At 40.8% G+C, this 27,053-nt stretch overlaps 1 protein-coding gene across 3 annotated transcripts in view; it reads left to right on the top strand.

Annotated features, from left to right (window-relative positions):
* Nucleotides 1–27,053, top strand: part of ANO6 (anoctamin 6) — a 112,508-nt gene that overhangs the window by 82,183 nt on the left and 3,272 nt on the right. For all 3 annotated transcript variants that reach the window (XM_005297954.5, XM_042857772.2, XM_065557429.1), the window contains 10 exons: nucleotides 197–257; nucleotides 3,478–3,623; nucleotides 5,335–5,412; nucleotides 8,596–8,821; nucleotides 9,662–9,831; nucleotides 10,696–10,793; nucleotides 13,762–13,892; nucleotides 14,744–14,949; nucleotides 23,518–23,720; nucleotides 24,138–24,243. In XM_005297954.5, the coding sequence (XP_005298011.2) occupies nucleotides 197–257; nucleotides 3,478–3,623; nucleotides 5,335–5,412; nucleotides 8,596–8,821; nucleotides 9,662–9,831; nucleotides 10,696–10,793; nucleotides 13,762–13,892; nucleotides 14,744–14,949; nucleotides 23,518–23,720; nucleotides 24,138–24,243 (1,425 nt within the window). The remainder of the gene's footprint in view (nucleotides 1–196; nucleotides 258–3,477; nucleotides 3,624–5,334; nucleotides 5,413–8,595; nucleotides 8,822–9,661; nucleotides 9,832–10,695; nucleotides 10,794–13,761; nucleotides 13,893–14,743; nucleotides 14,950–23,517; nucleotides 23,721–24,137; nucleotides 24,244–27,053) is intronic.

The following is a 27,053-nucleotide window of genomic DNA, read 5'->3' on the forward strand; positions in this document are numbered from 1 at the left end:
TAGGTTTTTTGCATTTAATTTCCTTGAGTTTGCATATTGGAAGAATACTAGGAGGAAAGGTGAAGATTCTTTATTAAACCATGTAAAAGCTCAAAACTAAAATCAAAATGTGCAACATTCTTTCAGCGTTCTTACCCCATGTAGAAAAATTACTGACCCATTACAACTAAAGCATTTATTTTTTAATTCTTTACAGAAACTGTGTATATTCGATAGCTTTGGAACACTAGTATTTGCAGTATTTATGGGAATATGGGGTAAGTCAATTTCAAGGTTTTGCTTTCTATCTACAGTTTTGTCATCTAATTTTGGGCAGACCTAAGGCATATGCCAAAAAGTGTAGCTAAATGTACAACCATTTCAGTTTCTAGTGTTCAGCAATATTACAAAAGGGAGTTCACACACAAAAATTAAGCATGACAGTAACTCTTTTTAGCATCATTTGGAGACCGATTTCAGAACCTTCAGGGGCAGATAGGAATTGGGGTTTTTTTCAGTGTTTGCTTCATCCTTTTAAACTTGGAGAAAAGTAAGAAGAAGGGATTAGAACTGCCCAGTGTTAAGCCAGCAGGAGCCACATGCTTAAACATGTCTGGCAAAGGACCTGTTTTTCTCCAAGGAATCTTGGACTGTCTATTCCTACGAGCAGCTGCGTGACTGAGAAAGGCAATGGGAAAAATAGAGCCATTTATTATACATTCTAGTAATTATTTCTTTCCTTCTTCATTTATGTAATTGATACGCTAAATATGCAGTAATTACAAGCACTAGGGACATCTTGTGGCAGTGAAAGTGTCTCTTTAATCAGGGGGTTCCCACTGACGGATTCTATTCTGTACTGGATTCAATGGACAAGGCAAAGTTTATTTTTCCAGAAAGTGTCTTGTTTCACTGGACTGCAGAGGCAGAACCAGAATTTTCTTAACAAGGGGGCCCACATTACCTGCCAAGTAGCAGAGATGTAGTAGTATGTGCTACTTCCCAATTTCTTCATCTACAGGACTCTGCTTTATGCATGCGCTGCTGACCAGGAGGTGTGCAGATGTGTATGGGGTTCCTTCCCATTCCCCTCCTCCCCCTGCTTCATAGTGTCACCCATGTCCTCACCAAGCCACAATCTCTTCTTCCAGAGCAAGCCTGGAAGTGGATATGGTGGAGGAGGCAGCGTGAGATGGCAGCCCAGGGTTCAGAGAAGTGGGGAGCCAGGTCCGAGACCTGGCTCCCCTCCTCCCCTCCCACCAGAGAGCTGGGGAGTGTCCAGGACCTCTACTCCCTTCCCTCCCCTCCCACCAGAGAGATGGGGAGCGGCCAGGAAATTTCCTTCCACCCCTCCTCTCCCATCAGTGAATTAGTAGTAGCAGCATTGTCTATGGCCAAGGGAGGAGCCTGAGGGCCCCCCCCCCATTAAGCCTTTGTGGATTGTCCATATTAGCAAGGTTGCTAATTGGCTTTAACTATAGCCCCTTAACCAGAGTGATTACTAGTTGGTGATTAACAAGTAATGTTGACTTGGAAGCTAGTCAACAAAGTTACAGAAGTAAGTTTTATGTTATCAGTGGTGCTGCATGAAGGGTAGTGTACAGAAGACAACTACTGTAACATTTTAGAGCCATATGTCGGCTTGATAAGGAAAGGTTAATATGCTTGTTACTGTAAAACATGTTCTACCTTGATCTTTTGATAATAAACTTAATATAAAGTGCTTCAAAGTAACTATTTCAATAAAATAATTGTTAAGTTAAATATGATTCTTTTAAGAACTTTTCAAAGGTATACTACGCTCAAGTTACCAGCAGGAAATTCCCTAAATCAAAGATTAGAACAGTTTGATGTTAATTTGATCTTTTTTCTGTTGTCCCAATAGTTAACTTATTTGTAATTTGCCTCTTAATTAAAAATTGTGATTTTCTGTTTTCGAGTATTGTTCCAAAAATGATAAATGAAAAGTTAAACTGCATAACTACAATAATGCTTACAAGGGTCTGTTAGTAGTATCATCATAAACCCGCTCTATAAGGAGGTGAATTGTCAATCAAAATTGTACTGAATCCAAGTGAGCCATGGTCCTGATGCCATTTCAGTTGTAATTTTCATTGAATTGTAATACTTTTGTAGATAGACTGGTCCAAATAATTTAAGGAATGATACATTTTTAGCCTTATGATTGCATTGCTACCATTAATATTCTTGTTAATAAAGGTACTTCTGTAATATGTTCCCTTCAGAGAACTCAACTACAAAACATGAATGAATTAAGCCTCACAATACCCCCTGTAAAGTGGGTCTGGACTACTAAATTATAGTAAGTGACATGCCCAAGGCCAGACAGGATTAAAACCTAGATCTCCAGACTCCCAATCATTTGTTTTAACCACTAGAAAATGCCTTCTTAGAATAAATGAAAGAAAAGATCAGTTAAAATACAGACAGAAGATCCCGCCCTGCTCTGAGGCCTGAGCGGTACAAAACAGCTATAAAGTTATCACACCTGTAGGCAGCTCCCTCAGTGACAGAGATATCATAGCATCTCTTGGGCCACACCCGCTTCCTGGCTGCTAGCACAGGAATTGTGGCAGGGGAAGGGGCAGCAGGCTGTAAGGCCAGGACAACCATGCACTCCAATAATTCCCAGCTACTGGAACAGTCCTTGAGGGCCTTTTGAAGCTGGTGCTAATTGGAGCACCGATGAGATGCTCTAAATTACTCTGGGGACCAGACCAGTTGCCCGATGTAGGGATGGAGGAGCTTGCTCCTCTTTGGTCCACTGGCCTTGCTCTGCAGGCTGATACAGAAGGTCAGGACCCCACTTCCCCTTTTTTGGCCTCTTGCTTGGAAAGAGTAGTTTCTGTGCTCCCCAGAGTTCAGGGAGCACAGGGATTGCCAGTGTGAGACACCCATGTAAAGCCATGTAAAGGTAGGAGCCTTCCATCCATTCTGTTTATTGCATGCTTGGTTTTGGTGAATTGACTGCAACTGTTTCTGAAAAACCTTTAGTAGGTGTGGCACTAACTCTGTAGTGTATAATAAATGGGCATTAGCCTTTTCCCTATGGCAATTTTTTATATGCACTAAGGTTTTATTTTAAAAACATCCATAACTCTCCAAAATTATTTTCCTTCAATTAATCAAACAATCTGCTTTTAAAAGACCATCCTGCAATATAAAATCCAAATTGTTCATATTCTATACATTTTCAGAAAGGAAAAATAAACTTTTATGCATTCTTTAGCATAAAGAATCCACAGGTTGATATCATAAAAACACCTACATCATTAGAGCAGTAATTAGGTAAAGAAATAGATCCAGTTATTTTCTCCCTGAGAAAGTCTTTGGACTATCCCACCAGACAGTAAAGGTTGTATTCTTTGTCTCTGAAAAGTGATCTAAAAAATTAATGATTCACATATTACAGCATAGGAGTTCAAACGCTGTACAGTGCACATGTGATAGAGATCTGTTTGTTTATCCTTTGGTTAGTTACTTTGTTTCTGGAGTTTTGGAAGCGACGTCAGGCTGAACTGGAATATGAATGGGACACTGTTGAATTTTTAGAGCAGGAAGAACATATACGTCCAGAATACGAAGCACGATGCACTCATGTAGTAACAAATGAAATCACACAGGTAAGGAATGTTTTTAGAATTGGTCATACTGCAAACTGTGAAAGCTAGAAATTCAAAGAAAGACCTCATGAAAGTGGTGGGCCAGATCTTCAACTGATATAAATCAGCATTTCTCCACTGAAGTCAATGGAGCTACCTCAGTTTGCACCAGCTGAGGATCTGACCCAATATGTTGATCTAATAAATTGCAGGCCTAACATACACCAATCTGTATCAGGCTAAAATGTGAGGCCTGGGGTTCACAGAAATCATTGCAACTGGTTTTACCAATTACTGCAACCTTGGGACTGGGGGTGATTACTAAAGGGCAGTTTCCGAACAGCCAGAGGGACTGCAGTAGAATGATCTGGTGCCACAAAATGGTACCTTTAAACCCAGGTAACAGCCTGGCATTGAATAATTTTTTTTGTGAGAAGCCCACAGTGGTCACTGATAGGGTTGCCAGCTTTGGTTGGACATATTCCTGGAGGTTTCATCACACGACATAATATTTAATTAGTGATTAATCTTTAATTCCTGGAACTCCAGGACAACCCTGGAGAGTTGGCAACCGTAGACTCGCTGATTGTTCATTGTTCTTGAAAGCCTGGAGACATGCCAAGAAAACAAGACAAAATGGAGGAAGAGAAGTTGCATTTCATACAGTATTCAGACTTTGTTATCCACAGGTGTCTTTGAATGAGAGAAGCACAAACAGGTATTATGGCCAAGCATACATGAATGCTAATAACATTAATGAGTTCACCTGGACAGGGATAATTCTCATTCTAGTGAAACACAATACACATTTATGAGGCTCTTAGTTTAGAGCTCCTTTTTATTATACATTTTCAAGTGGCTTTAGCGGCTCACTCCAGCTCAACTGTCAGGTTTTTATTATTTTTTGTTATTGCATCACTACTGCAGTTACCTGATCATTTGCTTTGCTTTCATGTTCTAGTCATACTATATTAATGTTTATAATAGAGGACTTGAAAAGTTCCAAAACTAGACTGACATGGTTAAAAATCTACCCTGAGTGGCCCCTTCTGTATTATAATCTTGTGCTACAGGATACCTGGTTTTATTAATAAGCTTATAGAATTTACATTATCTTTACTACACAAGGATCATTCTAAACAATTCTTAAGGTATTTTTAGATAGAGGAGATTTGGCTAAAAAATAATATTTTTGCCATTATATAGACCTTTCATCTGAGTGTCTCAAAGATTTTTTAAAACATCAGTGAAGCCCCATTACACCTGGGTGAGGTAGGCATCAACCCCATTTTCGAGGGCGGTAAACTGAGAGACAAAGAAGCTGAGGCCTAAATTTTCAAAGTGTCCACTAATTTTGGGTGACAGTTTTTGGATGCCAAATCTCAGGTACATAGCGACCTGACTTTCAGAAGTGCTGAGCACCCACTAATCCAGCTGATGTGAGCAGTGGGTGCTTAGCACTTCTGAAAATCAGGTCCCACGTTTCTCAAATTGGGCACCCAAAAACTGACACCCAAAATCAGTGGACATTTTTTTTTTTTTTAAGCGTTGGCCCACATGAATTGCCAGGGGGACCTGGCAAAGATGTCAGGTCTGGGAATAGAAACCAGGATCCTGATTCCCATTATTGTGCCCTAAACGTATCAAAGTGCTTAACAGATCACACGAAAAATATATTTAAAAGAAGAGCAGATGTATGATTAATCCCCTTCTAAATCAACTCTCTTTCCAGCAAGAAGAGCACGTGCCATACACTGCCTTTGGAAAGTGTGTACGGATGACCTTCGGTATAAGTGCAGTCTTATTCTGGGTAAAATTCTATTGATCTTATTCTTTAATATAATGTACTTCTCTTGACAAATAATAGCTTCATGAAAAACTAAACTATATATGAGTCAATAAGTGATAGGCTGGTTTGAATTTTCAAATATGGATGTTTAACTTGCACCCAAAAAGCATCTGCACACATGCCCAAACACATAACTGCATACACCAACCATACATTTGCATATGCAAAACAGATATTCGTGCATATATGTTTATACTTATGCATATTTTGTGACTACAACTTGTGGGCTATGTTTGAAAATATGGTCCACTGTTTCCTCCATCAGCATTTTCAGATACATGTTTTGCTGGTAGGTGAAACAATGGATTACCTTGGGGACAGACCTGGTTGCACTTTCCCCCCCTTCTTCCCAGTTTCTTTCATTGTTGTTCCAGCCATTCGGTTCAATAGCATGTCATGGACGACTGGGCCTCTTTCAGCTTTTTCGTTTCACTTAAAAGAGCAAAGCTGGGAGCGCTTTGATTTTCCCAATCTTGCTACTTTAATTAAAACTAAAAATTGAAAGAAGTCCAGCCATCCATGAAACAATATGTAACATGGTGGGCAGGCCCAGAAAGGCCATCTCTAAAAGCTGAGGGCTCTAATATATTGCATGCTCCCAGAGCCTGTACAACATATTGTAGCCGGAAAACCATCACCAGTGATGGGAAATGAAGCTGGAGCACAGGGACTGTACAGAATGCTGGCTGGCCAGCAGGGAAGAAGCTATGCTCTCGGTTTTCATGTCTCGAGCACAGTGAAGAAAATAACTAACTGGCTGGTTGGGGTTCAGAATTCTGGGAGAATCTTGTAACATGTATTGTGATTTGGTTTATTACTATGGTATTATGTCTATGGTGGGAGGGCAGGGGATAAATGTCACTTTACAGACATATAAGAAGAGAAACTCACTGCCCTGAAGAACTTACAATCTAAATAAAAACTAGATAGCTAATAAGAAATAAAAATGGGGAAAGAAGCAGATATGACAAAAAACAAGGAGAAAGAGAATACTGAACATGAAAGTATTATTTCAACCAATGCAGATGATATGACTGATTAAAATTAGGGCTGTCAAGCGATTAAAAAAATTAATCGTGATTAATTGTGCTGTTAAACAATAATAGAATACCATTTATTTAAATATTTTCAATGTTTTCTACATTTTCAAATATATTGATTTCAATTACACACAGAATACAAAGTGTACAGTGCTCACTTTATATTTATTTTTGATTGCAAATATTTGCACTGTAAATAAACAAAATAAATTGTATTTTTCAATTCACCTAATAAAATTACAGTAGTCCAATCTCTTTATCATGAAAGATGAACTTAAAAATGTAGAATTATGTACAAAAAAGCCTGCATTAAAAAATAAAACAATGTAAAATTTAGAGCCTACAAGTCCACTCAGACGTACTTCTTGTTCAGCCAATCGCTCAGATGAACAAGTTTGTTTACATTTCCAGAAAATAATGCTGCCTGCTTCTTGTTTACAATATCACCTGAATGTGAGAACAGGTGTTTGCATGGCACGGTTGTAGCCAGCATCGCAAGATATTTACATGCCTGATGCGCTAAAGATTAATATGTCCCTTGATGCTTCAACCACCATTCCAGAGGACATGTGTCCATGCTGATGACAGGTTCTGCTCAATAACGATCCAAAGCAGTGCAGACCAACATATGTTTGTTTTCATTATCTGAGTCAGATGCCACCAGCAGAAGGTTGATTTTCTTTTTTGGTTGTTAGGTTCTGTAGTTTCCGCATCAGAGTGTTGCTCTTTTAAGACTTCTGAAAGCATGCTCCACACCGTGTCCCTCTCAGATTTTGGAAGGCACTTCAGATTCTTAAATCTTGGGTCAAGTGCTGTAGCTATCTTTAGAAATCTCACCTTCTTTGCATTTTGTCAAATCTGCAGTGAAAGTGTTCTTAAAACAAACAACATGCTGGGTCATCATTCAAGACTGCTATAACATGAAATATATGGTAGAATGCAGGTAAATCACAGAGCAGGAGACATACAATTCTCCCCCCAAGGAGTTCAGTCACAAATGTAAATAATGCATTATTTTTTTAACGAGTGTCATCGGCATGGAAGCATGTCCTCTGGAATGATGGCCGAAGCATGAAGAGGCATATGAATCTTTAGTGCATCTGGCACATAAATATCTTGCAACACCAGCTACAACAGTGCCATGCGAAGGCCTGTTCTCACTTTCAGATGCATTGTAATTAAGAAGTGGGCAGCATTATCTCCCATAAATGTAAACAAACATGTATTTCTGTGATTGGCTGAACAAGAAGTAGGACTGAGTAGACTTGTAGACTGTAAAGTTTTACATTGTTTTGTTTTTGAGTGCAGTTATGTAACCAAAAAAACTACATTTGTAGGTTGCACTTTCATGATAAAGAGATTGAAAAACACTACTTCTTTTGTTTACAAATATTTGCACTGTAAAAATGATAATCAAAAATAGCACGAAGTGAGCACTGTACACTTTTTGTATTCTGTGTTGTAATTGAAATCAATTATATTTGAAAATGTACAAAAACATCCAAAAATATTTAATACATTTCAATTGGTATTCTATTGTTTAAGAGTACAATTAATTTTTTTGAGATAATCGCGTGAGTTAACTGCGATTAATTGACAGCCCTAATTAAAATGTGCCTGTTTCTCTTTAGGGGCAGTTGCTTTTTTCTGGCCACAATCCGCAACAACAATACCTGGCTCATATACAGTGTTTTTCCTCCAGAATGCATCCTGCCGATTGTGCAATCCTGTACATGGGGTGTTGGGAAGAGAAGAGTCTTTTCTAACCCAAGGAAGTGTCCATCATATGCCCCAAAGCATGAGAACTGATTACCTTTCTCCTTATCTTAGCTTGCATAGCTACAAACATTATCGGTCGTAAAATTATCCATCTCTTTTTCCACAGGTTGACCGTATGCTACACAAAGTAGTCTTCTCTTTTATGGGTTCTAAATTTACTGTGTTTTATCTTCACAGAGCATCCCCTTGCTCTCATATTATGGGGTGGGGAGAAAGAGAGTCCAATTAGTTTCACTTTGGCCTTCGTAATATATATTTCAAACCACTGTTTTTCCCAAGCCATATGATTTTACACCAATATATATATATTGTATTCTATTTTCAGATTCTTTTGATCGTTGCTTCAGTTATTGGCATCATCGTCTACAGACTCTCAGTTTTCCTTGTGTTTTCTGCAAAGCTGCCACGGCACATTAATGGAACAGAAGCAATTCAGAAGTACCTGACTCCCCAGGCAGCCACTTCAGTAACTGCTTCAATCATCAGTTTTATAATCATCATGATTCTGAACATCATCTATGAAAAAGTGGCAATCATGATTACTGACTTTGGTAAGTTTATGCTTTAGCTAGGAACTATAACAGAAAACAACATCATTCCTATAATAAGGACCCCAGTAAATGAATATCTACACCAAGTATTTCAGAATTTTCCCTCTATAGCATGCAATGACTTCTAGAATTTTTCAAATACAGCTTTTCACTTTCATCAAAGAAATATATTTTACTCCTTGCCTAAGAAATCCTTGTATAGCCAGCATGAAAGATCAATTGTTTACAGCTTTGTATTTGTGAAACAGACAAAGCTAGGAAGATTACTATAATACCCAGGCTTTATGAAAACAGATCAGTACTGCACAACACGTTCAAGTATATTAGCTATTATTTATGGAGAGAACAGCCCCTTTTTTGTAAATAAATAGAATATGGTCACTGGTCCAATGCTAGATGATTTTCTCTCGTTATTAAACAGATAACCATTCACAAATATTACTATTCTTTCCATCCAGGCCATCTACATTAAAGTAGCTGTTCTACTTTAGATGTGTAAAGTACTGGTATTTTAATATGGTTTATTTCCGTCAGTTCAAAGTGTTATGTTTGTTATTTGTTGAGTCTGCGAGGATTTTCTCTTTCTATGAAAGTGATAGAGAATTGTGTTGCTCTTTTTCTTTTAGCGTCAAAGAACAAATTCTTTCCTCTTTACAATAGTCTTATAATTAACATAATGGCTACATTGTATTAGAGACCCTAAACAATCTAAATTGTGCTGCAAATTCTATTCAGGCATGCAAGGCACATGCACATTTTTTGACGGAGGCACTAAAGCTGTTCAAATATTAATTTTCTTTTCCTTTTTGTTTTTTGGTGTGTTTTTTTTTAAAACTACAGAACTACCAAGGACGCAGACTGATTATGAAAACAGTCTGACCATGAAGATGTTCTTATTCCAGTTTGTCAACTATTATTCTTCATGTTTCTACATTGCATTCTTTAAGGGTAAATTTGTAGGATTCCCTGGAGACCCAGTTTATTGGTTAGGAAAATACAGAAATGAAGAGGTAAGAATCCACTATAGTGTATCTTTTTTTCTTAATTAACGATGTAAGATATTAGCCTAGGGCCTGATCTACACTAAAAAGTTAGGTCAATTCCAGCTACAGCGCTCAGGGGTGTGAAAAATCTACACCCCTGAGCAATGTCGTTCTTTTGAGCTAATATCTGGTATAGACAGTGCTAGATCAACAGAAGAATTCTTCTATAAACCTATCTACTGCCTCTCAGAGAGGCGGATTACCTACGCCAACAGGAGAACCGTTGTAGCATTTTGAGTGTAGACAAGCCCTAGATCTTCAGCTGTTGCCAAGGAGTGTACAGCACAGAAGGGGAGTTCAAAGGTAGCCTTTGTACTTCCCCAGTTCTAGGCCAACTGTGTGCTGGGCCAGCCCCTTAGCATAATTTAGAGTAGCTTCAAGGTTTCTTAAAGTTACTTAGGTTGTCATTGACTCACAAGGGACCACTGTGGAATAATAAAGACCCAGTCACACTCACTTTCCCATGAACACCTGTATCAGCAGCACAGAGAGGGTGGTATAACATCCTCAGCACCAGCTCTCCACCATCCATGGATCCCCCTCCACTAGAGTGATCTTCTTGTAATGACAGTGCAACACAGAGAGGCTGTATGATCTGGGCCATTGTTCCATTGACTTCACTGGTATCCTGCCCACTTATAGCAATGTCAGATTTGGTCTGTTGGGCCTTTTGTCTAAATTATCAAAGGGATTTGTCTCAATTGTCTTCCCGGATTATTTTTAAGGTTAAAATAATGTAATTTTTAAAATTTTAGTATATATTTTATTTAAAACACTTTAATCTTGCCTGAAGAGTTATGCAGCATTTTTCATACCTCTTTCAACCTTTAGTGTGATCCAGGTGGATGTCTCCTTGAACTTACAACACAGCTAACAATAATAATGGGAGGTAAAGCAATTTGGAATAACATTCAAGAAGTGCTTCTTCCGTAAGTACCAAATGTTTTTTTAAAAGTGACCTAATGAAACAAAAAGGTCAAATATTTGATGGCTAAGGCCCTGCTCCTGTTTGAAGTAAGTGGCATTTAGATTTCAATAGCAGCATATGCTCAGGCACCTGGAGAACAAGACCAACATTTTCCATGGTCTCCAACTTGGATGCCATTTTTGGGTCCAGCTTGAAACGCCTTGGGGCCTGATTTTTCAAAGGTGCTATCGATCCCCAGTTCCCACTGAGTTCAGTTCAAGTTGTGGATGTTCAACACTACCGAAAATCAGGCCCAACATGTCTCAAGTTGAGTGCCCAAAACTGAGGCAACCAAAACTGGAGGCTACTCTGACAATTTTCACCTTATTATTGCTTTAAATGGCATACCGCGATTTAGTATTTACTGTTCTATGTCAGTCTTTCCACAGAACAAGTGTTTAAAATGCTATTTTAGTTTTTTAAATATATTTTTGTAGTTGTATTTTGACATTCACAGCTCTGTTCATATGACAGACATTCCCAAAGGGTAATGTTGAATGTAAATGATACAGTAAAACCGGAGGCTGCATGTCTTCTGTGTAACTTACACAAAGGTTATTAAATAGTATTGCCCTCGTCATGAGACAGGGAATGATCTAAGTACAGAAACCAGGAAAAGGTATAGCGAAGGGAGGTGGCGAAGAGAGGGAACCAGCACGAACTCATTTAAATACATATCTGATGGAGTTGTAATAGAAACTTATGACATTTCTTCACCAATCAAGTATGCACAATCGTAAATAATAACAATTATCTTGAAAACTGGAGGTGGGAGTCCTAGAAAATAGGGTCAGATCCTGTTCCCATTTACACTAGTGTAAACCCAAAGTAACTCCACTGCCTTCAGGAGAGTTACTCCAAGTGTACCCTGTTGCAAATATGAGCAGAATCTGTCCCTTAGAATCAACAGGCCTGATTTTGTGTATTTACATCTGTAGATTAAAAAAAATTGCCACAGGAGTCAGTTTTTCCTGCTTCAGGCTGACAGCCAAAAAGTCTCATTGTGCTAGTTGATTTTATTTATGCCAGTGATTGTCCCACTTTGCTTAGCCAGTTATCTGTTCTTCCCATTACTTATGCCTATCCATCACCACACACGATGTATCACCACTTGCAACCAGTAGTCAAGTCCTAGGTTTGTGCTTCCTTCTCAGATCAATTCTTAACATGACCTGGTATTGCTTGCACTTGAAGAACTAGATCCACCCAATTCTGACATTTTTAATCATTGCAACAGTAATGTAACAGGCATTACTGATGCTTTAGGATGAGAAAAGTTGAATTGTGAAGATTAAAATGTGTCTACATACGGTGATTCAGAGGAGCAAGTGGAGTATGCAGTGAATTGGATATGCATCAGGGACTTTTATTATTTATTGAGCACTGATAGAATGCTCAAGGCTATACAAATACAGAAAACAAATGATCCCAGACTCAAACATCTTGCAGTCTAAATCAGACACAAGCAAACAATACATGGATTGAAGGCAATGAAGGAGAAAGATTAGGAGACAGAGAGCATGCTGTCTGACAAATAAAGCTGCTTTAAACAAGATAACACTCAGAATATTGACAACCTTACTAGGGAGTGTAGATTTGGGGCCTTGATAACAGGTGGCTGGGCAGGAGGGAAGTGTAAGAGGAGATGACCAGGAAGAAAATGTGGAGAAGGGGATTGTAAAAAAGGAGTGACCTAAAACATAAATATGGGTAAAGGAGACCGAGGGTACATCTACACTACAGGGGGGAGTCGATTTAAGATACGGAAATTCAGCTACGTGAATAGCGTAGCTGAATTCGACGTATCGCAGTCGACTTACCCCGCTGTGAGGACGGCGGCAAAATTGACTTCTGCGGCTTTCTGTCGACGGCGCTTACTCCCACCTCCGCTGGTGGAGTAAGAGCGTCGATTCGGGGATCGATTGTCGCGTCCCGATGGGACGTGATAAATCGATCCCCGAGAGGTCGATTTCTACCCGCCGATTCAGGCGGGTAGTGTAGACCTAGCCTTAGAAATGGAGGAAAAGAGAAAAGGCCCAAATCTTGCTTCCATTGAACTCCTATTTGCAATGATTGGGCCCAAAAACTGTAAGTAAGATGAGAAAGGAGGAAGAATAATGTATAAAGGAAGAGTGTCACATTTTACTTGATATTAAATGGTTTCAGATTCAGTCTCAGTGCATCTGTTTTTCAGGATATATCTAAGGACTACTTTAAGCCAAGATACCACAGTGAGGGATGCATTAGAAGTTGGATTGATGGGAAATTTGGAAAAATATTGAAAAAGCAATTCTTCTTGTATATTTTAAGGAATAACACATCTTTTGTAAAACTGTGATGCCTCATGCAAATCTTTAAAAGCATTTGGCTGATATCTCATTTTGCATTTCTCTTATTACAAATGGAAATTTTCTTTTCCCTTATTATGAAGGACATTTATGTGCAAACAATACCTTTTTTTTTTCTTAAAAGCTCATCTGCTGCCACTCCTTATTCTAAGGTAACAGATAGAAATAGTTATAACTACATCATCAATTTTCCTAAATTCTGGTGCTCGCATTTCAGACCCAGAGCTTTTGGGGAGGAGGGATTAAAAACTGTGCAGTCTGAGGAATATATTGGGCCTGGTTCTCTGTCGCCTTTTCGCCTGATGCTGTCATTTACACCAGTGCAAAGTGGGTGTGAAATGCTAACAGATCAGAATGCTAGTGTTGTACACCCACTTTGCATTACTGTAAATGACTGCACAAGGTACAGGGCAATAGCGAATCACAGACCCATTGTTTGTATTAAGGAGTTTCAGTAGTTCAGTTATGATCAAAACCAATTTTCAAACTTGGCTATACCACCAGAGCAAGATCTTTGCAATAGCTCAGCCTTTGGCAGAGTAGACTAACAATGTGAGTCATCATTTTTCTCCTGACTGATAGCTGGGTTAAGAATCTAATTGGAAGATGTTGCTCAGCTGCCAGATCAGAAAAGACTATTCCCCGCTGGGAGCAGGACTACCATCTGCAACCCGTTGGAAAACTTGGATTGTTTTATGAGTATCTGGAAATGGGTAAGTCAGCAGTGCAATTCTGATTCGTATGAAATATTTTCAGGACCCAAAGGTGTTTTTTTTAAAAAGTCTTCAGATAAATAATGTCTGATGATTTTATAGATAGTGTAAACATGTTATAGAGATTAAAGCTTGTGCAAAATGAATAAAGGTAAAAAATTTTGTTAGTCTAAATCAAATAAATGACAATCCAGTTTACAACGAAAGACGATATGGCTTCTGTAGCTAGGGATTGTATGACTAAGTCTGTTGCCTCTTCATCTATTACCCTATCCACAGGTCAGGGGCCAGAAGACTGTGATCTTCAACTCCAGCACTGCAGCATGACATTCCTATACCAGTTTACTGTAGATTTACAGCAGCTTTCAAGTTTTTGCTTTTTGGAAGCTGTCAAAACTTTAATTTCTTTGCAACCAGCCATACTTTAATAGTATTGTAATCATACTTATTTCAGCACACAAACACCAATAATGTGATTCTTAATTGAGGCTTTTCAGCATAGCACTGGATTAATAAATAAATTTACATGCCTGAAAGATAAGAAGGCATATAAAAGAAGCAATATTTAAATATTCAGAATAGTTCGTATGTATGAGTTATGGCTTTTTTGTGTGAGTGTGCACCTCACATACTTTTAAAGTCTATTGTTCATTCTTGGTAGGCCTCACTATCTTTCAGGGGTTTATTGTACTTTTCTGCATGTATGTTCACACAAGGTCTGCTATTTGAGAGAGAGAAAGAGTCTCTGATTAACCATTAAAACATGCATTCCTGTCTCTGTCATGGTGTGGGTAAATATATACACATCGGAGTTAAGGCATCACCAATGTATGTCACATTCTCATTGGCAGTTATACAGTTTGGATTTGTCACTTTATTTGTGGCATCATTCCCGCTGGCTCCTCTTCTGGCTCTTGTTAATAATTTGTTGGAAATACGAGTTGACGCCTGGAAGATTACAACCCAGTTCAGACGCATGGTGCCACAGAAAGCACAAGATATAGGAGCATGGCAGCCAATCATGCAAGGAATAGCAATTCTGGCAGTAGTGACCAATGTAAGTATGGCCTGAGAATTATAAAAAATGGTATACTCTAAATATTCTTGTCAAGTGAGGATGTGAAATATTAATATGTATTGTGCCAGACTGACCAGAGGTAACATTTTCAAAAACACTGAAATAATTTAGGATCTTAAGCAATGTTCCCTCTAATTTTTTACATCCACGTGTGGAATGAATTTTGTTATGCGCACCAACATGGAGGTGATGTGTGGCAGTGGTGGGGTCAAGGGGTTCGGAGTGTGGGGGGGGCTCAGGGCTGGGGCAGAGGGTTGGGGGGGTGAGGGCTCCAGCTGGGGGTGTGGGCTCTGGTGTATGGCCAGGGATGAATGACTTGGGGTGTAGGAGGGGGCTCAGGGATGGGGCAGAAGATTGGGGTGCAGAAAGTGATGACTCCGGCTGGGGGTGCAGGAGGCTCTGGGGTGGGGCTGGGGATGAGGGGATTGGGTGCAGGCTGCCCCGGGACTGCTGCAGGGGGAGAGGCGCCTCACCCCACCTGTGCAGCCCTTGATAGCTTGTGGTCACGCAGCTTATAGGGAACTTAGATCTTAAGTCCAATTTTTTAAAGTGACATAGGCGTTTAGGAGCCTAAATATCTAGCATCCTAAGTAGGGTTACCATACGTCTGGATTTTCCCAGACATGTCTGGCTTTTTGGGCCTCAAATCCCCGTCCGGGGGGAAATCCCAAAAAGCCGAACATGTCCGGGAAAATAGGGAGGTGCTGGGCCGGGGGCCGGGCCGGGGCTGGCAGTGCTGGGCCAGGGGTGGTGGCCCAGGGCCGGGGGCCGGGCCGGGGCCAGCGGTGCTGGGCCGGGGGTGCTCGGGCCAGAGGTGCTGGGCCGGGGCCGGGGGTGCTGGGCTGGGGGTCGGGGGCCGGGCCGGGGCCAGCGGTGCTGGGCCGGGGGTGCTGGGCCGGGGGCCAGGGCCTGGGCCGGGGCCGGCGGTGCTGGGCCGGGGGCCGGGGCCGGCAGTGCTGGGCTGGGGCCGGGGCTGGCGGTGCTGGGCCGGGGGTGCTCGGCCGGGGGCTGGCCCGGGGCCGGCACCCCAGGGTCCGAGCCGAGCCGGGCTGGGGGGGGCAGACTGGGCCGCGCCTCCTCCCCCCACCCTTCCAGCTTACCTGCTGCCTGCTTCAGGCTTCCCGCAAATCAAATGTTCGCGGGAAGCAGGGGAGGGGGCGGAGTTGGGCTGGGGACTTTGGGGAAGGGGTGGAGTTGGGGCAGGGGCGGGGCTGGGGGCAGGGCCGGGGCCCTGTGGAGTGTCCTCTTTTTGGACACTCAAAATATGGTAACCCTAATCCTAAGTCTCTTTTGAAAATGAGACTTTGTCTCCAAAGTCATTTACATGCTTTCAAAAACCCTAGGCCTAAATAAAGGAAGTTTCACTTTTCATGATGTGACATCCTTGAGAAAATTCTGTATCCAACCTTCCATTATGTATGAAGAATACAGTGTATCCTCCCTAAACTTACAATACTCACTGAATATAGAATGAATTTCTGAGAATTTTCAGGTAACTGCATGGATTTTGAAGAAATTAGGTTGTAATTAAACTTTATCAATTATTATTGTATTTATTATGGTCATGCCTCCCCGTCTAAGCAGTTTTGCACTTAAAGCAGAGATTCAACAGCTTTGTTAGGTATGAAAAATGCAATGTAACCTCAAAATTACAACACTTATCCTTTGAGTGTAAAATGAATTTCTGAGAATTGCAAGTAAATCCATTAATCAGTCTGAGTTAAAGTTAATTTAAAAAATGATTCCTTTATGAAATTTAGTACTTGGTTTCAGATCTTTTTATGGCCTTATTAATCAAGTGCAGACTCTTCAAACTTCCCATATAGTTAAATCATACTGAAATCTTACGCATAGGCTATGTTGGAAAAAAGGTAATGGTCTTTTTTGCCATTATGAAGTACACAAGAGTTTGTTCTCCAGCAGAAGCTAACATATAATCTTATCCTTCAGAAATTTCCACCAACTGCCCTCTTTCAAAATGGCTGCCTTTTCCCCCCTCAGCAGGACGGAGCCACAGAGTGTTCTCAGTTAATGTCCTTCTCAAAATGGCCATCATCATCCGTTATTCTCAATAGGACTGAGGCCTCAGGCTGTCCTTATCAAAGATAGCCACTTCTGACTTCATATGGTGCTATCATCTGCCCAGAGGGCAGCTTGGCTTCTCTACTATTGAGTGAACAATCAGATGTGGCAGCCATTTGGAAAGAGGGCAATTCGTGGCGAGTTTCTCTGAAGGAGAAGGTTTTGTGTAAGCCTCTGCTGACACATTCATTTTTTCAGTTATGACAAATAACAAAAAATTACTGTTACTCCTGTGCGTGTGTATGCAGATGCATAAAGTATTGTAGAGGGGAGTGCAGGCAACAAGACAATTTAGAGCAAGGGGGATTCACAAGCAAATGTGGAAGACAAGAGAGAGAGATAGAAACATTCAAGTTGCTTTGTGCTACTCTGGTGATACAAAGCAACTGTAAATCCAGCTTAAATGTCCAGTAATGTCCGGCTGATTTGTGCTGCTCCAGAGTGGTGTAAAGCAGCTAGAATTTATTGGTGAATCTGGTGCTAAAAGTTAACATACAAATGATTCAAAGTTGATAGTACATATCTTCATATCATTAGAAATATTTCATGGCACCGGGTTTGTTTTCTTTTTTGGCTTTCTTGTTTAGTGTTCATGTACAACATTTTTAATAATAACTTAAATTAAAAAAACAGGAAAATTCCCAGACAAAAATAGCTCTTTAAGCTACAGTTAAGGTTCTGAGTACATATTAGTAACTTCCTTTGGGTCACTCTGCTACAAACCTAATAATAAAACACATATAGCCCTCATGCGGCTTTGCACCAAAAGAAATCCAAACATGTTATCACACAGTTAGGACGTCCAAACAACCTTAACTCTGCCCTTAAAGACATCATGAAAGAAAAAAAAGTCTAATGCATTTTTAAAAATTAGTTTAAACTACTCTGGGAGCACAAACACTAAAATGTCTTCATCATAATCCTTATGGTTATTGTATGCTGTCTCTACAGGTCAGAGGCAGCCTGTAGATTGTTAAGATTGTTTTGGTGATTTAACTATGCATTTAGAGACCTTAATATGTTTGGATTCCTTTTAGTGCCCAGGAAGTTGTTAGAGTGTTCTATTTTTAGGTTCTATAGAAGACTGACCCAAAGAACTAATTTTGGTCTGTCTCTCTCTCTTTTCCCTCCACAACTCAGAAGAGGGGGCTATCTCACATTCTCCAGTGCAAGCAGTTCTAGATTATTGAAGGTGCATTCTCCCCCACAATTGATTACTTACTTGTCTGCCATTTTCCATAAGACAAATCCTGCTACCTCAGACTAGCTGTAAACACTCTCTCAAAAGGCAAGCAACAGCTCTTAAATGTATAATACTTGTAACCACCACGAGACAGGTATATTTAAAATGCAGCTTTACTCCCTCTAATTAGGAATCAGTCCTATAATCCTTGAGTACCAACACATTTCCCTTTCACTTCAATGAGATAATTAGTACATAAGGGCTGCAGGGTCACAGTGAGTGGCTCGTCTGCAATTTTCCCAGTCTCAGTTGTTTTAAGAAACACAAGGGACTCAAGAGCCAACCGATGCTGAAGCCTGCAGGACCCTGTGGGACGGACTCCCTACAGTCAGCACAGGCGACCAGGACTGACTAGAGCAGTCTCTCACTCTGTCTGAGTTCTCGGAAGCCTTCTGTCTGATGCCAACCAACAAATCTCCAGGCATCGATAGGCTGACCGTGCAGTTCTACTGCGTGTTCTGGGATGTCCTCACCTCAGACCTCACCTCCATTTGGGCCTAGTCCTTAGGGAGCAGGGTGCTCCTGCTGTCGAGCAAGTGGGCCATGCTCACTCTGCTGCCTAAGAAGGGGAATCTCTGCAACCTTAGGCACTGGCGCCCAGTCTTGTTCCTCAGCATGGACTCCAGGGTCATAGCAAAAGCCATCTCGCTGCAGCTAGGGTCCATGCTGATAGACATGCACCACCCTGACCAGATCTACACCATCCCAGGCCAGACCATCTTCGACAACCTCTATCTGGTCCAAGACCTACTCCATCTCATGTGCCAGGCTGGTCTGTCACTCACCCTCCTGTCCCTGGACCCGGAGAAGGCATTTGACAGGAGGGATCATGGGTATTTCATGGGCGCTCTGTGGGCATTTGGCTTCAGGCCCCGCTTCATGGGCTTTCTCCAGGTGCCGTACATCTCTGTGGAGTGCCTGGTGAAGCTCGAATGGGACTTGACTGAACCCATCGTTTTCAGTCAAGGGGTGCATCAGGGTTGCCTGCTGTCCAGCCAGCTCTATACTATGGCTATTGAGCCCTTCCTCTATCTTCTCCGTAAAAGAATGATGGGGTTGGTGCTTTGAGAACTGGACCTGCGGGTGGTGAGGTCAGCGTATGCCAACAACCTGCTCCTCCAGGATGTGGGAGACCTAGTGCAAGTGGAGGCTTGCCAAGCCATCTATTTGGCAACCTACTCTTGGGTCAAGAGCTCTGGCCTAGTGGTCAGGGACAGGCGGCAAGTGACCTTCCTCCCATCTGCGCTATGGGCCATCCGGTGGGGCACAGATCCGCTGCTCTATTTGAGCATCTATCTTTCTGCCACCGATCCCTCCCTGCTGGAGAATTCAGTCGATCACGAGGCCAGGGTGGCTGACCAGTTGCAGAGGCTACTCTGGTGCCTTTCTCTTCAAGGGAGGGTGAAGGTGCTCACCTAGATGGTCCTGTTCATGCTCTAGCACCAGTTCAACTCCCTGGTCCTGCACGTGGGATCCCTGGCCAGCCTCCAGAAGAAGATCCTTCAGGTTTTCTAGCTGGGGCTGCACTGGATCTCCAATAGTACAAGGGACTCAAGATTCATTTTGGATGGAAGTTTGCTAAGAACCAGGATATGGTGCTGTATCCCAAATATTAGAAGGAGCTTTTTGTTGGTGTTGTTTTGTTTTTTGTTTTCTTTTGTTGTTTGAGATACGGGCTTCTACATATACACATGTGAACTTTCCCTCACCATCTGTACCTCCCACCTGATTGATTAACCTGAATATACAGAATCTATATCTCCTCTTCTCCACTCAACTGTTGGTTTTGCTATTGCTGATTAGCTATTATAGCCTAAGGCACCATATATTCTTCCACTGCATATATTACCTTTGCAGCACCTGCAAGGCTACAAGAAACTTTTGTGTAAAACTATCAGTCTTGGGACTTGCAGTTCAAGCAGCAGAGCTGCTGTTGTACCATGCCAGAGCATCTGTTGTTGATTTGAAGACTGATTTTAATTTGTTATGGTATAAATGGAAAACTGTTCAGTGTAGCTTGGGAAATGGAGAACACTATTGGTTTGTACTTTTCCAGCATGATACTCTAAAAAGCAGCCCACAGTTTGGAGGGGTGGGGTGTTTCCTTTTAAACGACACGGTAGAATTAGCTTTCATGTTTCTGTCCTTGTAGCAGTTTGCAACACATCTGGAGATCATTCTGCAGGAGGGGAAATACACCTCCCCACAATTAGAAAACTTGTTAATATCATGCATTTTTGTTCTAACATTACCCTTTGGAGAGAATTTATATGCTAAAAACAACTAATTTTAGTGTAAATTTAAACAATGTAGCATTTCATAGAGTTTCTTGAAAATGGCTTTAAAAAGGACATACTCTACATTTAATTTATGCTAGAATATGTTACAAAAATCCTTCATAAGTAGTTATTTATCCTCAAAAACTTAAAAACAAGATTCTTTACCCATAGGCTACCTCCATTTTCCCTTTTGTCAGCCAAATGGATGAGAGTTTTCTTAGCTAAAGTATCAAAACACACTAAAAGTTGAAATCAGGTTTTTAGAGCCAAATCCTGGTACCATAGAAGTCAATGGGAGTTTTGTCCAGTTGGAACCAGGGTCTAACTTTCGATCCTGCCACCTTGCTCATCAAGTTCTTTACAGTGGGTCTACTTGGTGAGTGACGTATTACCCAACATATGAGAGAGATCTCCACAGTCTTCCATCTACCCACACACACACACACACAAACACACACACATACACAGAGTTTTGTATCCCTCGCAAATGTCCTCAGATCAAGACTTCCCTTAGGTACAAAGGTTGCCCCTAGGCAAAGAATATTTGTCACTCCTCCCCCAAAGGTGAGGAACTATGTATATTAAATATAAGTTCACCCTGAAAGTCACCCCTAAACACAAAGGCTATCATGAGTGTAAATAGAATACAGTTTTACCAACTTTGAAGTTATACATTTTCCCTTATTCTTTCCATTGCTTTATTGCCTTCTCTCCCCTTCCATTTTCCACTTTCTGTAATCACTGTTCCTTTTTCTCTTTTCTGCCCATTTTTCCTCACTCCCTTTATCGATTTTGTTAAATCTTTCTTCTGTCCCTATATCTAATTTTGCCCTCTCTCTCAATCCTACCCCTTTTTCTATGGCTTTCATTCATTCACTCTCTCTTCCTCTCTATTTATTTCCCACTCTGGATTTTGGTCTCCCCTCTTTCCCCATCAATGCATCAGCTACTCTATTCACATTGACAAGGTTTTATTCGCTGCCATAAGGACAAGAGACTTTTTTGGCTTTTAGATTCTGGAGCACAAGATGTCAGCCAGAACTGGGAGTGCTGTGCATAAGCCTATTGTGCCCAGTTATTAAATTGCAGAGTTTAACAATGAAGATCCTTCTTCATAGTGCAGCTCTTTGAATATCAGGCAGACAAGGAGAACATTTGACTAGCCAGGATGAACCTATCTAATGGTTTGGGGGTTGTGATGTATAATCAGCTGAACGTGACTTCCCAATGTGACGCTGTGGCCAAAAGAGCTCATGCAATCTGGGGATGCATAAACAGGGGAATCTCAAGTAGGAGAAGAGAGGTTATTTTATGTCTGTGTTTGGAACTGGTGCAACTGCTGCTGGAATAGTGTGTCCAGTTCTGGTGTCCACAACACAAGAAGGATGTTGATAAATTGGAGAGGGTTCAGAGAGGAGCCATTAGAATGATTAGACTCAAGGAGCTCAATCTATTTAACAAAGAAAAGGTCAAGGGTGACTTGATCACAATCTATAAGTCTCCACGTTGGGAACACATATTTAATAATGGGCTCTTCAATCTGGCAGAGAAAGGTATAACATGATCCAATAGATGGAAGTTAAAGCTAGACAAATTCAGACTGGAAATAAGGCGTAAGTTTTTGACAGTGAGGGTAATTAACCATTGAACAATTCACCAAGAGTCCTGGTGGATTCTCCATCACTGACAGTTTTTAAATCAAGATTGGGTGTTTTTCTAAAAGATCTGCTCTAGGAATTATTTTGAAGACGTTCAGGCCTGTGTTGTACAGGAGGTCAGACTAGATGATCACAATGGTCCCTTCTGGCTGTGGAAACTCTGACTCTTCCAGAACAGGAGGTCTTTGTGAGTCACTGTTTTAACCACCCCGGAAAAAACCACAGGCCTGATTCCCACATACAGTTTATGGCACTCACTCTGAGTGGGGTATGGATACTCTTTGGAACAGGATGACAATAAGAGGCCATGTAATATGTGAACTGGTATTAAGCAGCTACTAGCAAGAGGGGAAATACTGTCTTGATATCAGGAGCAGTTTCCACATCTGCTGACAACTGGAATCTCTGAGCCAGCAGCTGCAGAAGTGAATTTGGGCTGGGTATGACCCCTAAGGAATGTTTTGGAGGTTATAGGTGAATGATCTGTAGCTTTTTAAGTTTGAATTATCTTTAAAATGTTCCTTGTGAAATTTAATTTATTTGTAATGGTAGGCTTCTTAGGGTACGTCTTCACTACCCGCCGTATCGGCGGGTAGCAATCGATTTATCCAGGATCGATATATCGCGTCTCGTTAAGATGCAATATATCGATCCCCAAATGCGCTCACCATCGACTCTGGAACTCCACCAGAGTGAGCGGCAGTAGCGCAGTCGACGGGGGAGCTGTGGCCGTCGATCCCGCACCATCTGGACCCCAGGTAATTCGATCCAAGGTACTTCGACTTCAGCTACGGTATTTGCGTAGCTGAAGTTGCGTATCTTGGATCGATCCCCCCTCCCCCCCCCCCCCCCCAGGTTAGACAAGCCCTTAGTGTGTGTCATTTTACTTGAAATTCATCAGGCAGTAGTTGTTTAAAATACATGGTGAGCAGGTCTCGATAGGAAACATGTGGACTGAAGTGGAATATACAATAGTATATGTTTAATTTGGTGAGATTGGCCATAAGAAAAAAACATTAATTGCACAACTTTTTGAAGGTGTCCCGCACAAAAGATGTAATTTAGAAACTATACAGAATGTGCTTCCAGAGAGATTGTTTTATGCCACTGAATGACTGCACATCTATTTGCAGAGAGAACCACTGAATGGAAAAGTGCAAACTTTCTGATTTTTAGTGCAGTAATGCATATTTGTTGAAATCTAAAGTGCACGGAAAAGCTATGTATATATTAAGGCTGCCAGTTAAATACTGCTCCCTTTTTGTCTTCCTCTTCTAAAATACAGGCAATGATAATTGCTTTTACATCTGACATGATTCCTCGTTTGGTTTATTACTGGTCCTTTTCAGTCCCTCCCTATGGGGATCACAGCAGTTACACCATGAAGGGGTATATCAACAATACGCTTTCTGTCTTCAATATATTGGACTTCAAAAATGAAAGCAAACCAGTTCCACTTCCTGGGCTTGGCAACCAAACAACATGCAGGCAAGTGTCAAATAATTATTTTTGTCGCTGGAAAGGAAACTATCCTAATTTTGTTTATAAAAATCTCTTCAGTAATATTAAGACTTCGCTAACCTCAAGAACAGTCAGAAGGTAAAATAAAACAACATGGAGTTTTCTAAATCTTTGATTCATTGTATTTCCCCCAATAATTAATAATACATTATTCAAAATAATATAAAGGTGATTTAAACATATTTTTGGTATAGTGGAGAAAAAATGTATTTCATTAAGTTCAGCTTATTCTGTAAATGTAAAATTTACCATTCATTTTAGTTCTATACAACTTATGACTCTAGGCAGTGTTAAATGGGACATATTTTGCTCCATCCTCTGGCCATAGTGCATTACTGCAGAGGTTGCTGAAATTATTTCTTGACTTTTCTAAACTGTCTTTAGATATCGTGACTTCCGATACCCTCCTGGGCACCAACATCAGTATGAACACAACATATATTACTGGCATGTGATTGCAGCCAAGTTGTCTTTCATCATTGTTATGGAGGTCAGTACATTAGGTCTTGATTTTTTTAAATATAATTTTAGGCTTCCCCTCAATAAAAAAGAACCTTCAGTTTGCAATTAATTATGTTCTTCACTCAAAGTTATTCATTTTGTTTTGTGAACAATGTTGAATATTATGGGCCAGATCCTTAGCTCAGCATATCTTAATTTAAAATCAATGAAGCTATGCCAATTTACACTAGTGGAGGATCTGACCCTATGCATTTAGCAGCTTCTTAGTTTGGGAATTTAAAATACTGTCAGAGAAATTTTGTATATCAAAAAGAACTGGAAAAAAACGTTGCTCTAATAAATGTATGGAGATAGCTGTTAGATCATCTTATATGTGTGTATGTGTGTGTGTGTGAGTGTGTGTGTACGCACGCGCACATCCACACACAGAGAGAATTACCTGTGTAAAAATAATCAGTGTTAAATATTACTCTTTTAATGATCCCTATTGGGTAAAAATCAATATAGCCACATTTTCCACCATTACATGGAGTGTAGCAAAATTCCCAATCCAGAGCTAAACCTGTACTGGGGGCAAAAGAGCTGCTCTGTAGCATTATACTGTAGATATGGGCATCTGTAATTCTAGCTGGGAAAGGAGCAACAGAGAAGCTGCATGGTTCTCAAATGTGAAGCTAACTGTTAGGTTCTTTTTATTTTCCGTCTGGGTTTTGAGCATTTAGGTTTTGCATTTTCAAGCTTTTCTTCGTAATCATGGGAGCTAGAAACTTACTCTTTTTTAAAAAAAGAGGAAAAGCAAAGATTTTAACATAAATCCTCAGCTACTGGAGTCCAGTGATTAAGAAAGATTTTTAATATCATGAGACTTGCAATAAAATCATGAGCTGCAAATCTGATGAGTAAGGAGCTAAAAGCCTTAGCAGAGCAGACATTAGTAGTAATAGTAATTTATAGAATATGTTTAATCTACCAAGCAGTTTACAGACAGACATTAATCCACATCATGTCTGATATAGCAGATAAGGAAGTATTATTATCTCAATTTTTAAAATGGGGGTTCTGAGTCAAAGAGGTTGAATGACTTCTGGACTCTGACCTCTCCTGCAGTGCCAGAGAGTTGGGCTGTGCCTCCCTTCGTACAAATATTGGAGGCAATGCAGACTGGTCCTTCCAGCTCTGGGATTTGGCCATGCTCCTGCTGCCCTTTCACCAGTGTCTCTGCCAAAACACTTGCCCACTGCTAAGTGGCTGGTGTGTAATGACCACTTCTTACTTACACTTATCATAATTGTCCCCTCCATTGTTCTGTGCACACCAGGTCCCAGTCTGTTGTAGCCACTCATTGTCTCATCATATCCTTATATTGTAAATACTTCCAGGCAAGGGACTGTTCTTTTGTTATGCATGTACCGTGCCTTGCATGTTGATACTTCCAGGTACTGCCACAATGCAAATAATAAGGGATCACAGTTCATTCAGCACACCCCATGGTACCATCCTGGGCAAAAAGGGCATTGCCTATCACAGAAGATCTGTAAAGCTGCCACCTAGTCATCCATCAATACTTCAGTAAAACAATACAGGTTTGGCCTTTATTCCTCTGCAGAAGCATCCTTCAAAAGGAAGATATTCCAAGCAGTTGCTTCAAAATAGTCTAATATTAAGTTTAGGGAAGAGTTAACATTATTTTCTGCTTCTCTCTCCCACCCTTTTAATTTTCCTTAATGCCCATCACATCCCAAATGTCTCAGGGAGAGGGCAGGATACAGAATGGAAAACGTATTACATGATGATTTCCTTTCTGAGACTGACCTGCCTCCTAGTATAACCCAGCTAAGTCTATTGGGTGGCCGTATATAGAGTGGAATAAAGCACTGCTGTTACAAACATTCTATTTAATCTACTAGTAAGAAATTTGTATTGCCATACAGCTTTGGAAGTACTGCATGGTGAAAGTCATCTGGGAAAAGGTGGAGGCTTTTGTGGAGGCATTTGGGATTGTAGGAGGAGCACACTAGTAAATGTTTCTGTATAAAATTCGTCAAGGGCCTGATCCACGGCCCACTGAAGTCAATAGAAAGACTCCTACTGACTTCAATGGCTGTTGGGTCAGTGTCCAGGTAGGAGTCAGAGGAGATATGACCAAGTCCTGGAGTCATCTGTACAAGTCTGCACCAGCTCAAATAGTTACAAGAAGAGAGAGACTCAAGCCAGATGTGTCAGATGGGGAGGAAAAGGGGGGAGAGGTCAGTCCCAGAAAGGAAGTCATCAGGTAACAAGTTTCCCAAGGCTACAGGAGAAGGCACTGTCAGAGCCAGGATTACAAATTAGGAGTTCCTGGCTCTGTCTTGTTTTCAGACAACTAATTTTTCCCAGTACATTGCTCCTTTCCAGACTTCTGTATTCATTGGGACATTTAGCTACTGTGATATAAAACACAAATGTACCTTAATGTAACATTTCATCTATATGATAAGATTGCAAGAAAGTCACTTTGTGTGTCATTCTGAAGCCTATTATGTCTGTACAATCAGCATGAAGCGACGGAAGCAGCTATAAGCATGCTTTGGGGGCTCTTTATGTTCAGAATATTATCAGGTTGAATCATCACTGATTTTGTGGTCTGTTACCATCCAGTTTTTAAGTTCTCCACCATTTTGACTTTACAAATTATACCTGTGCAGTGTACAATACAGTAAGGCATGTATCTATGCCATGCCAAGAGACCTCGACCATTGCGATAGCAGAGATAACTCAACCATCCAGCACCCTTACTCTGCCCTTATTTGCATGCAATAATTTCATTGGTTGTATGAGGGAGACTGCACAGATGGTGGA

The sequence above is a fragment of the Chrysemys picta genome, chromosome 1 (assembly GCF_011386835.1).
Source record: "Chrysemys picta bellii isolate R12L10 chromosome 1, ASM1138683v2, whole genome shotgun sequence".
NCBI lineage: Eukaryota > Metazoa > Chordata > Testudines > Emydidae > Chrysemys > Chrysemys picta.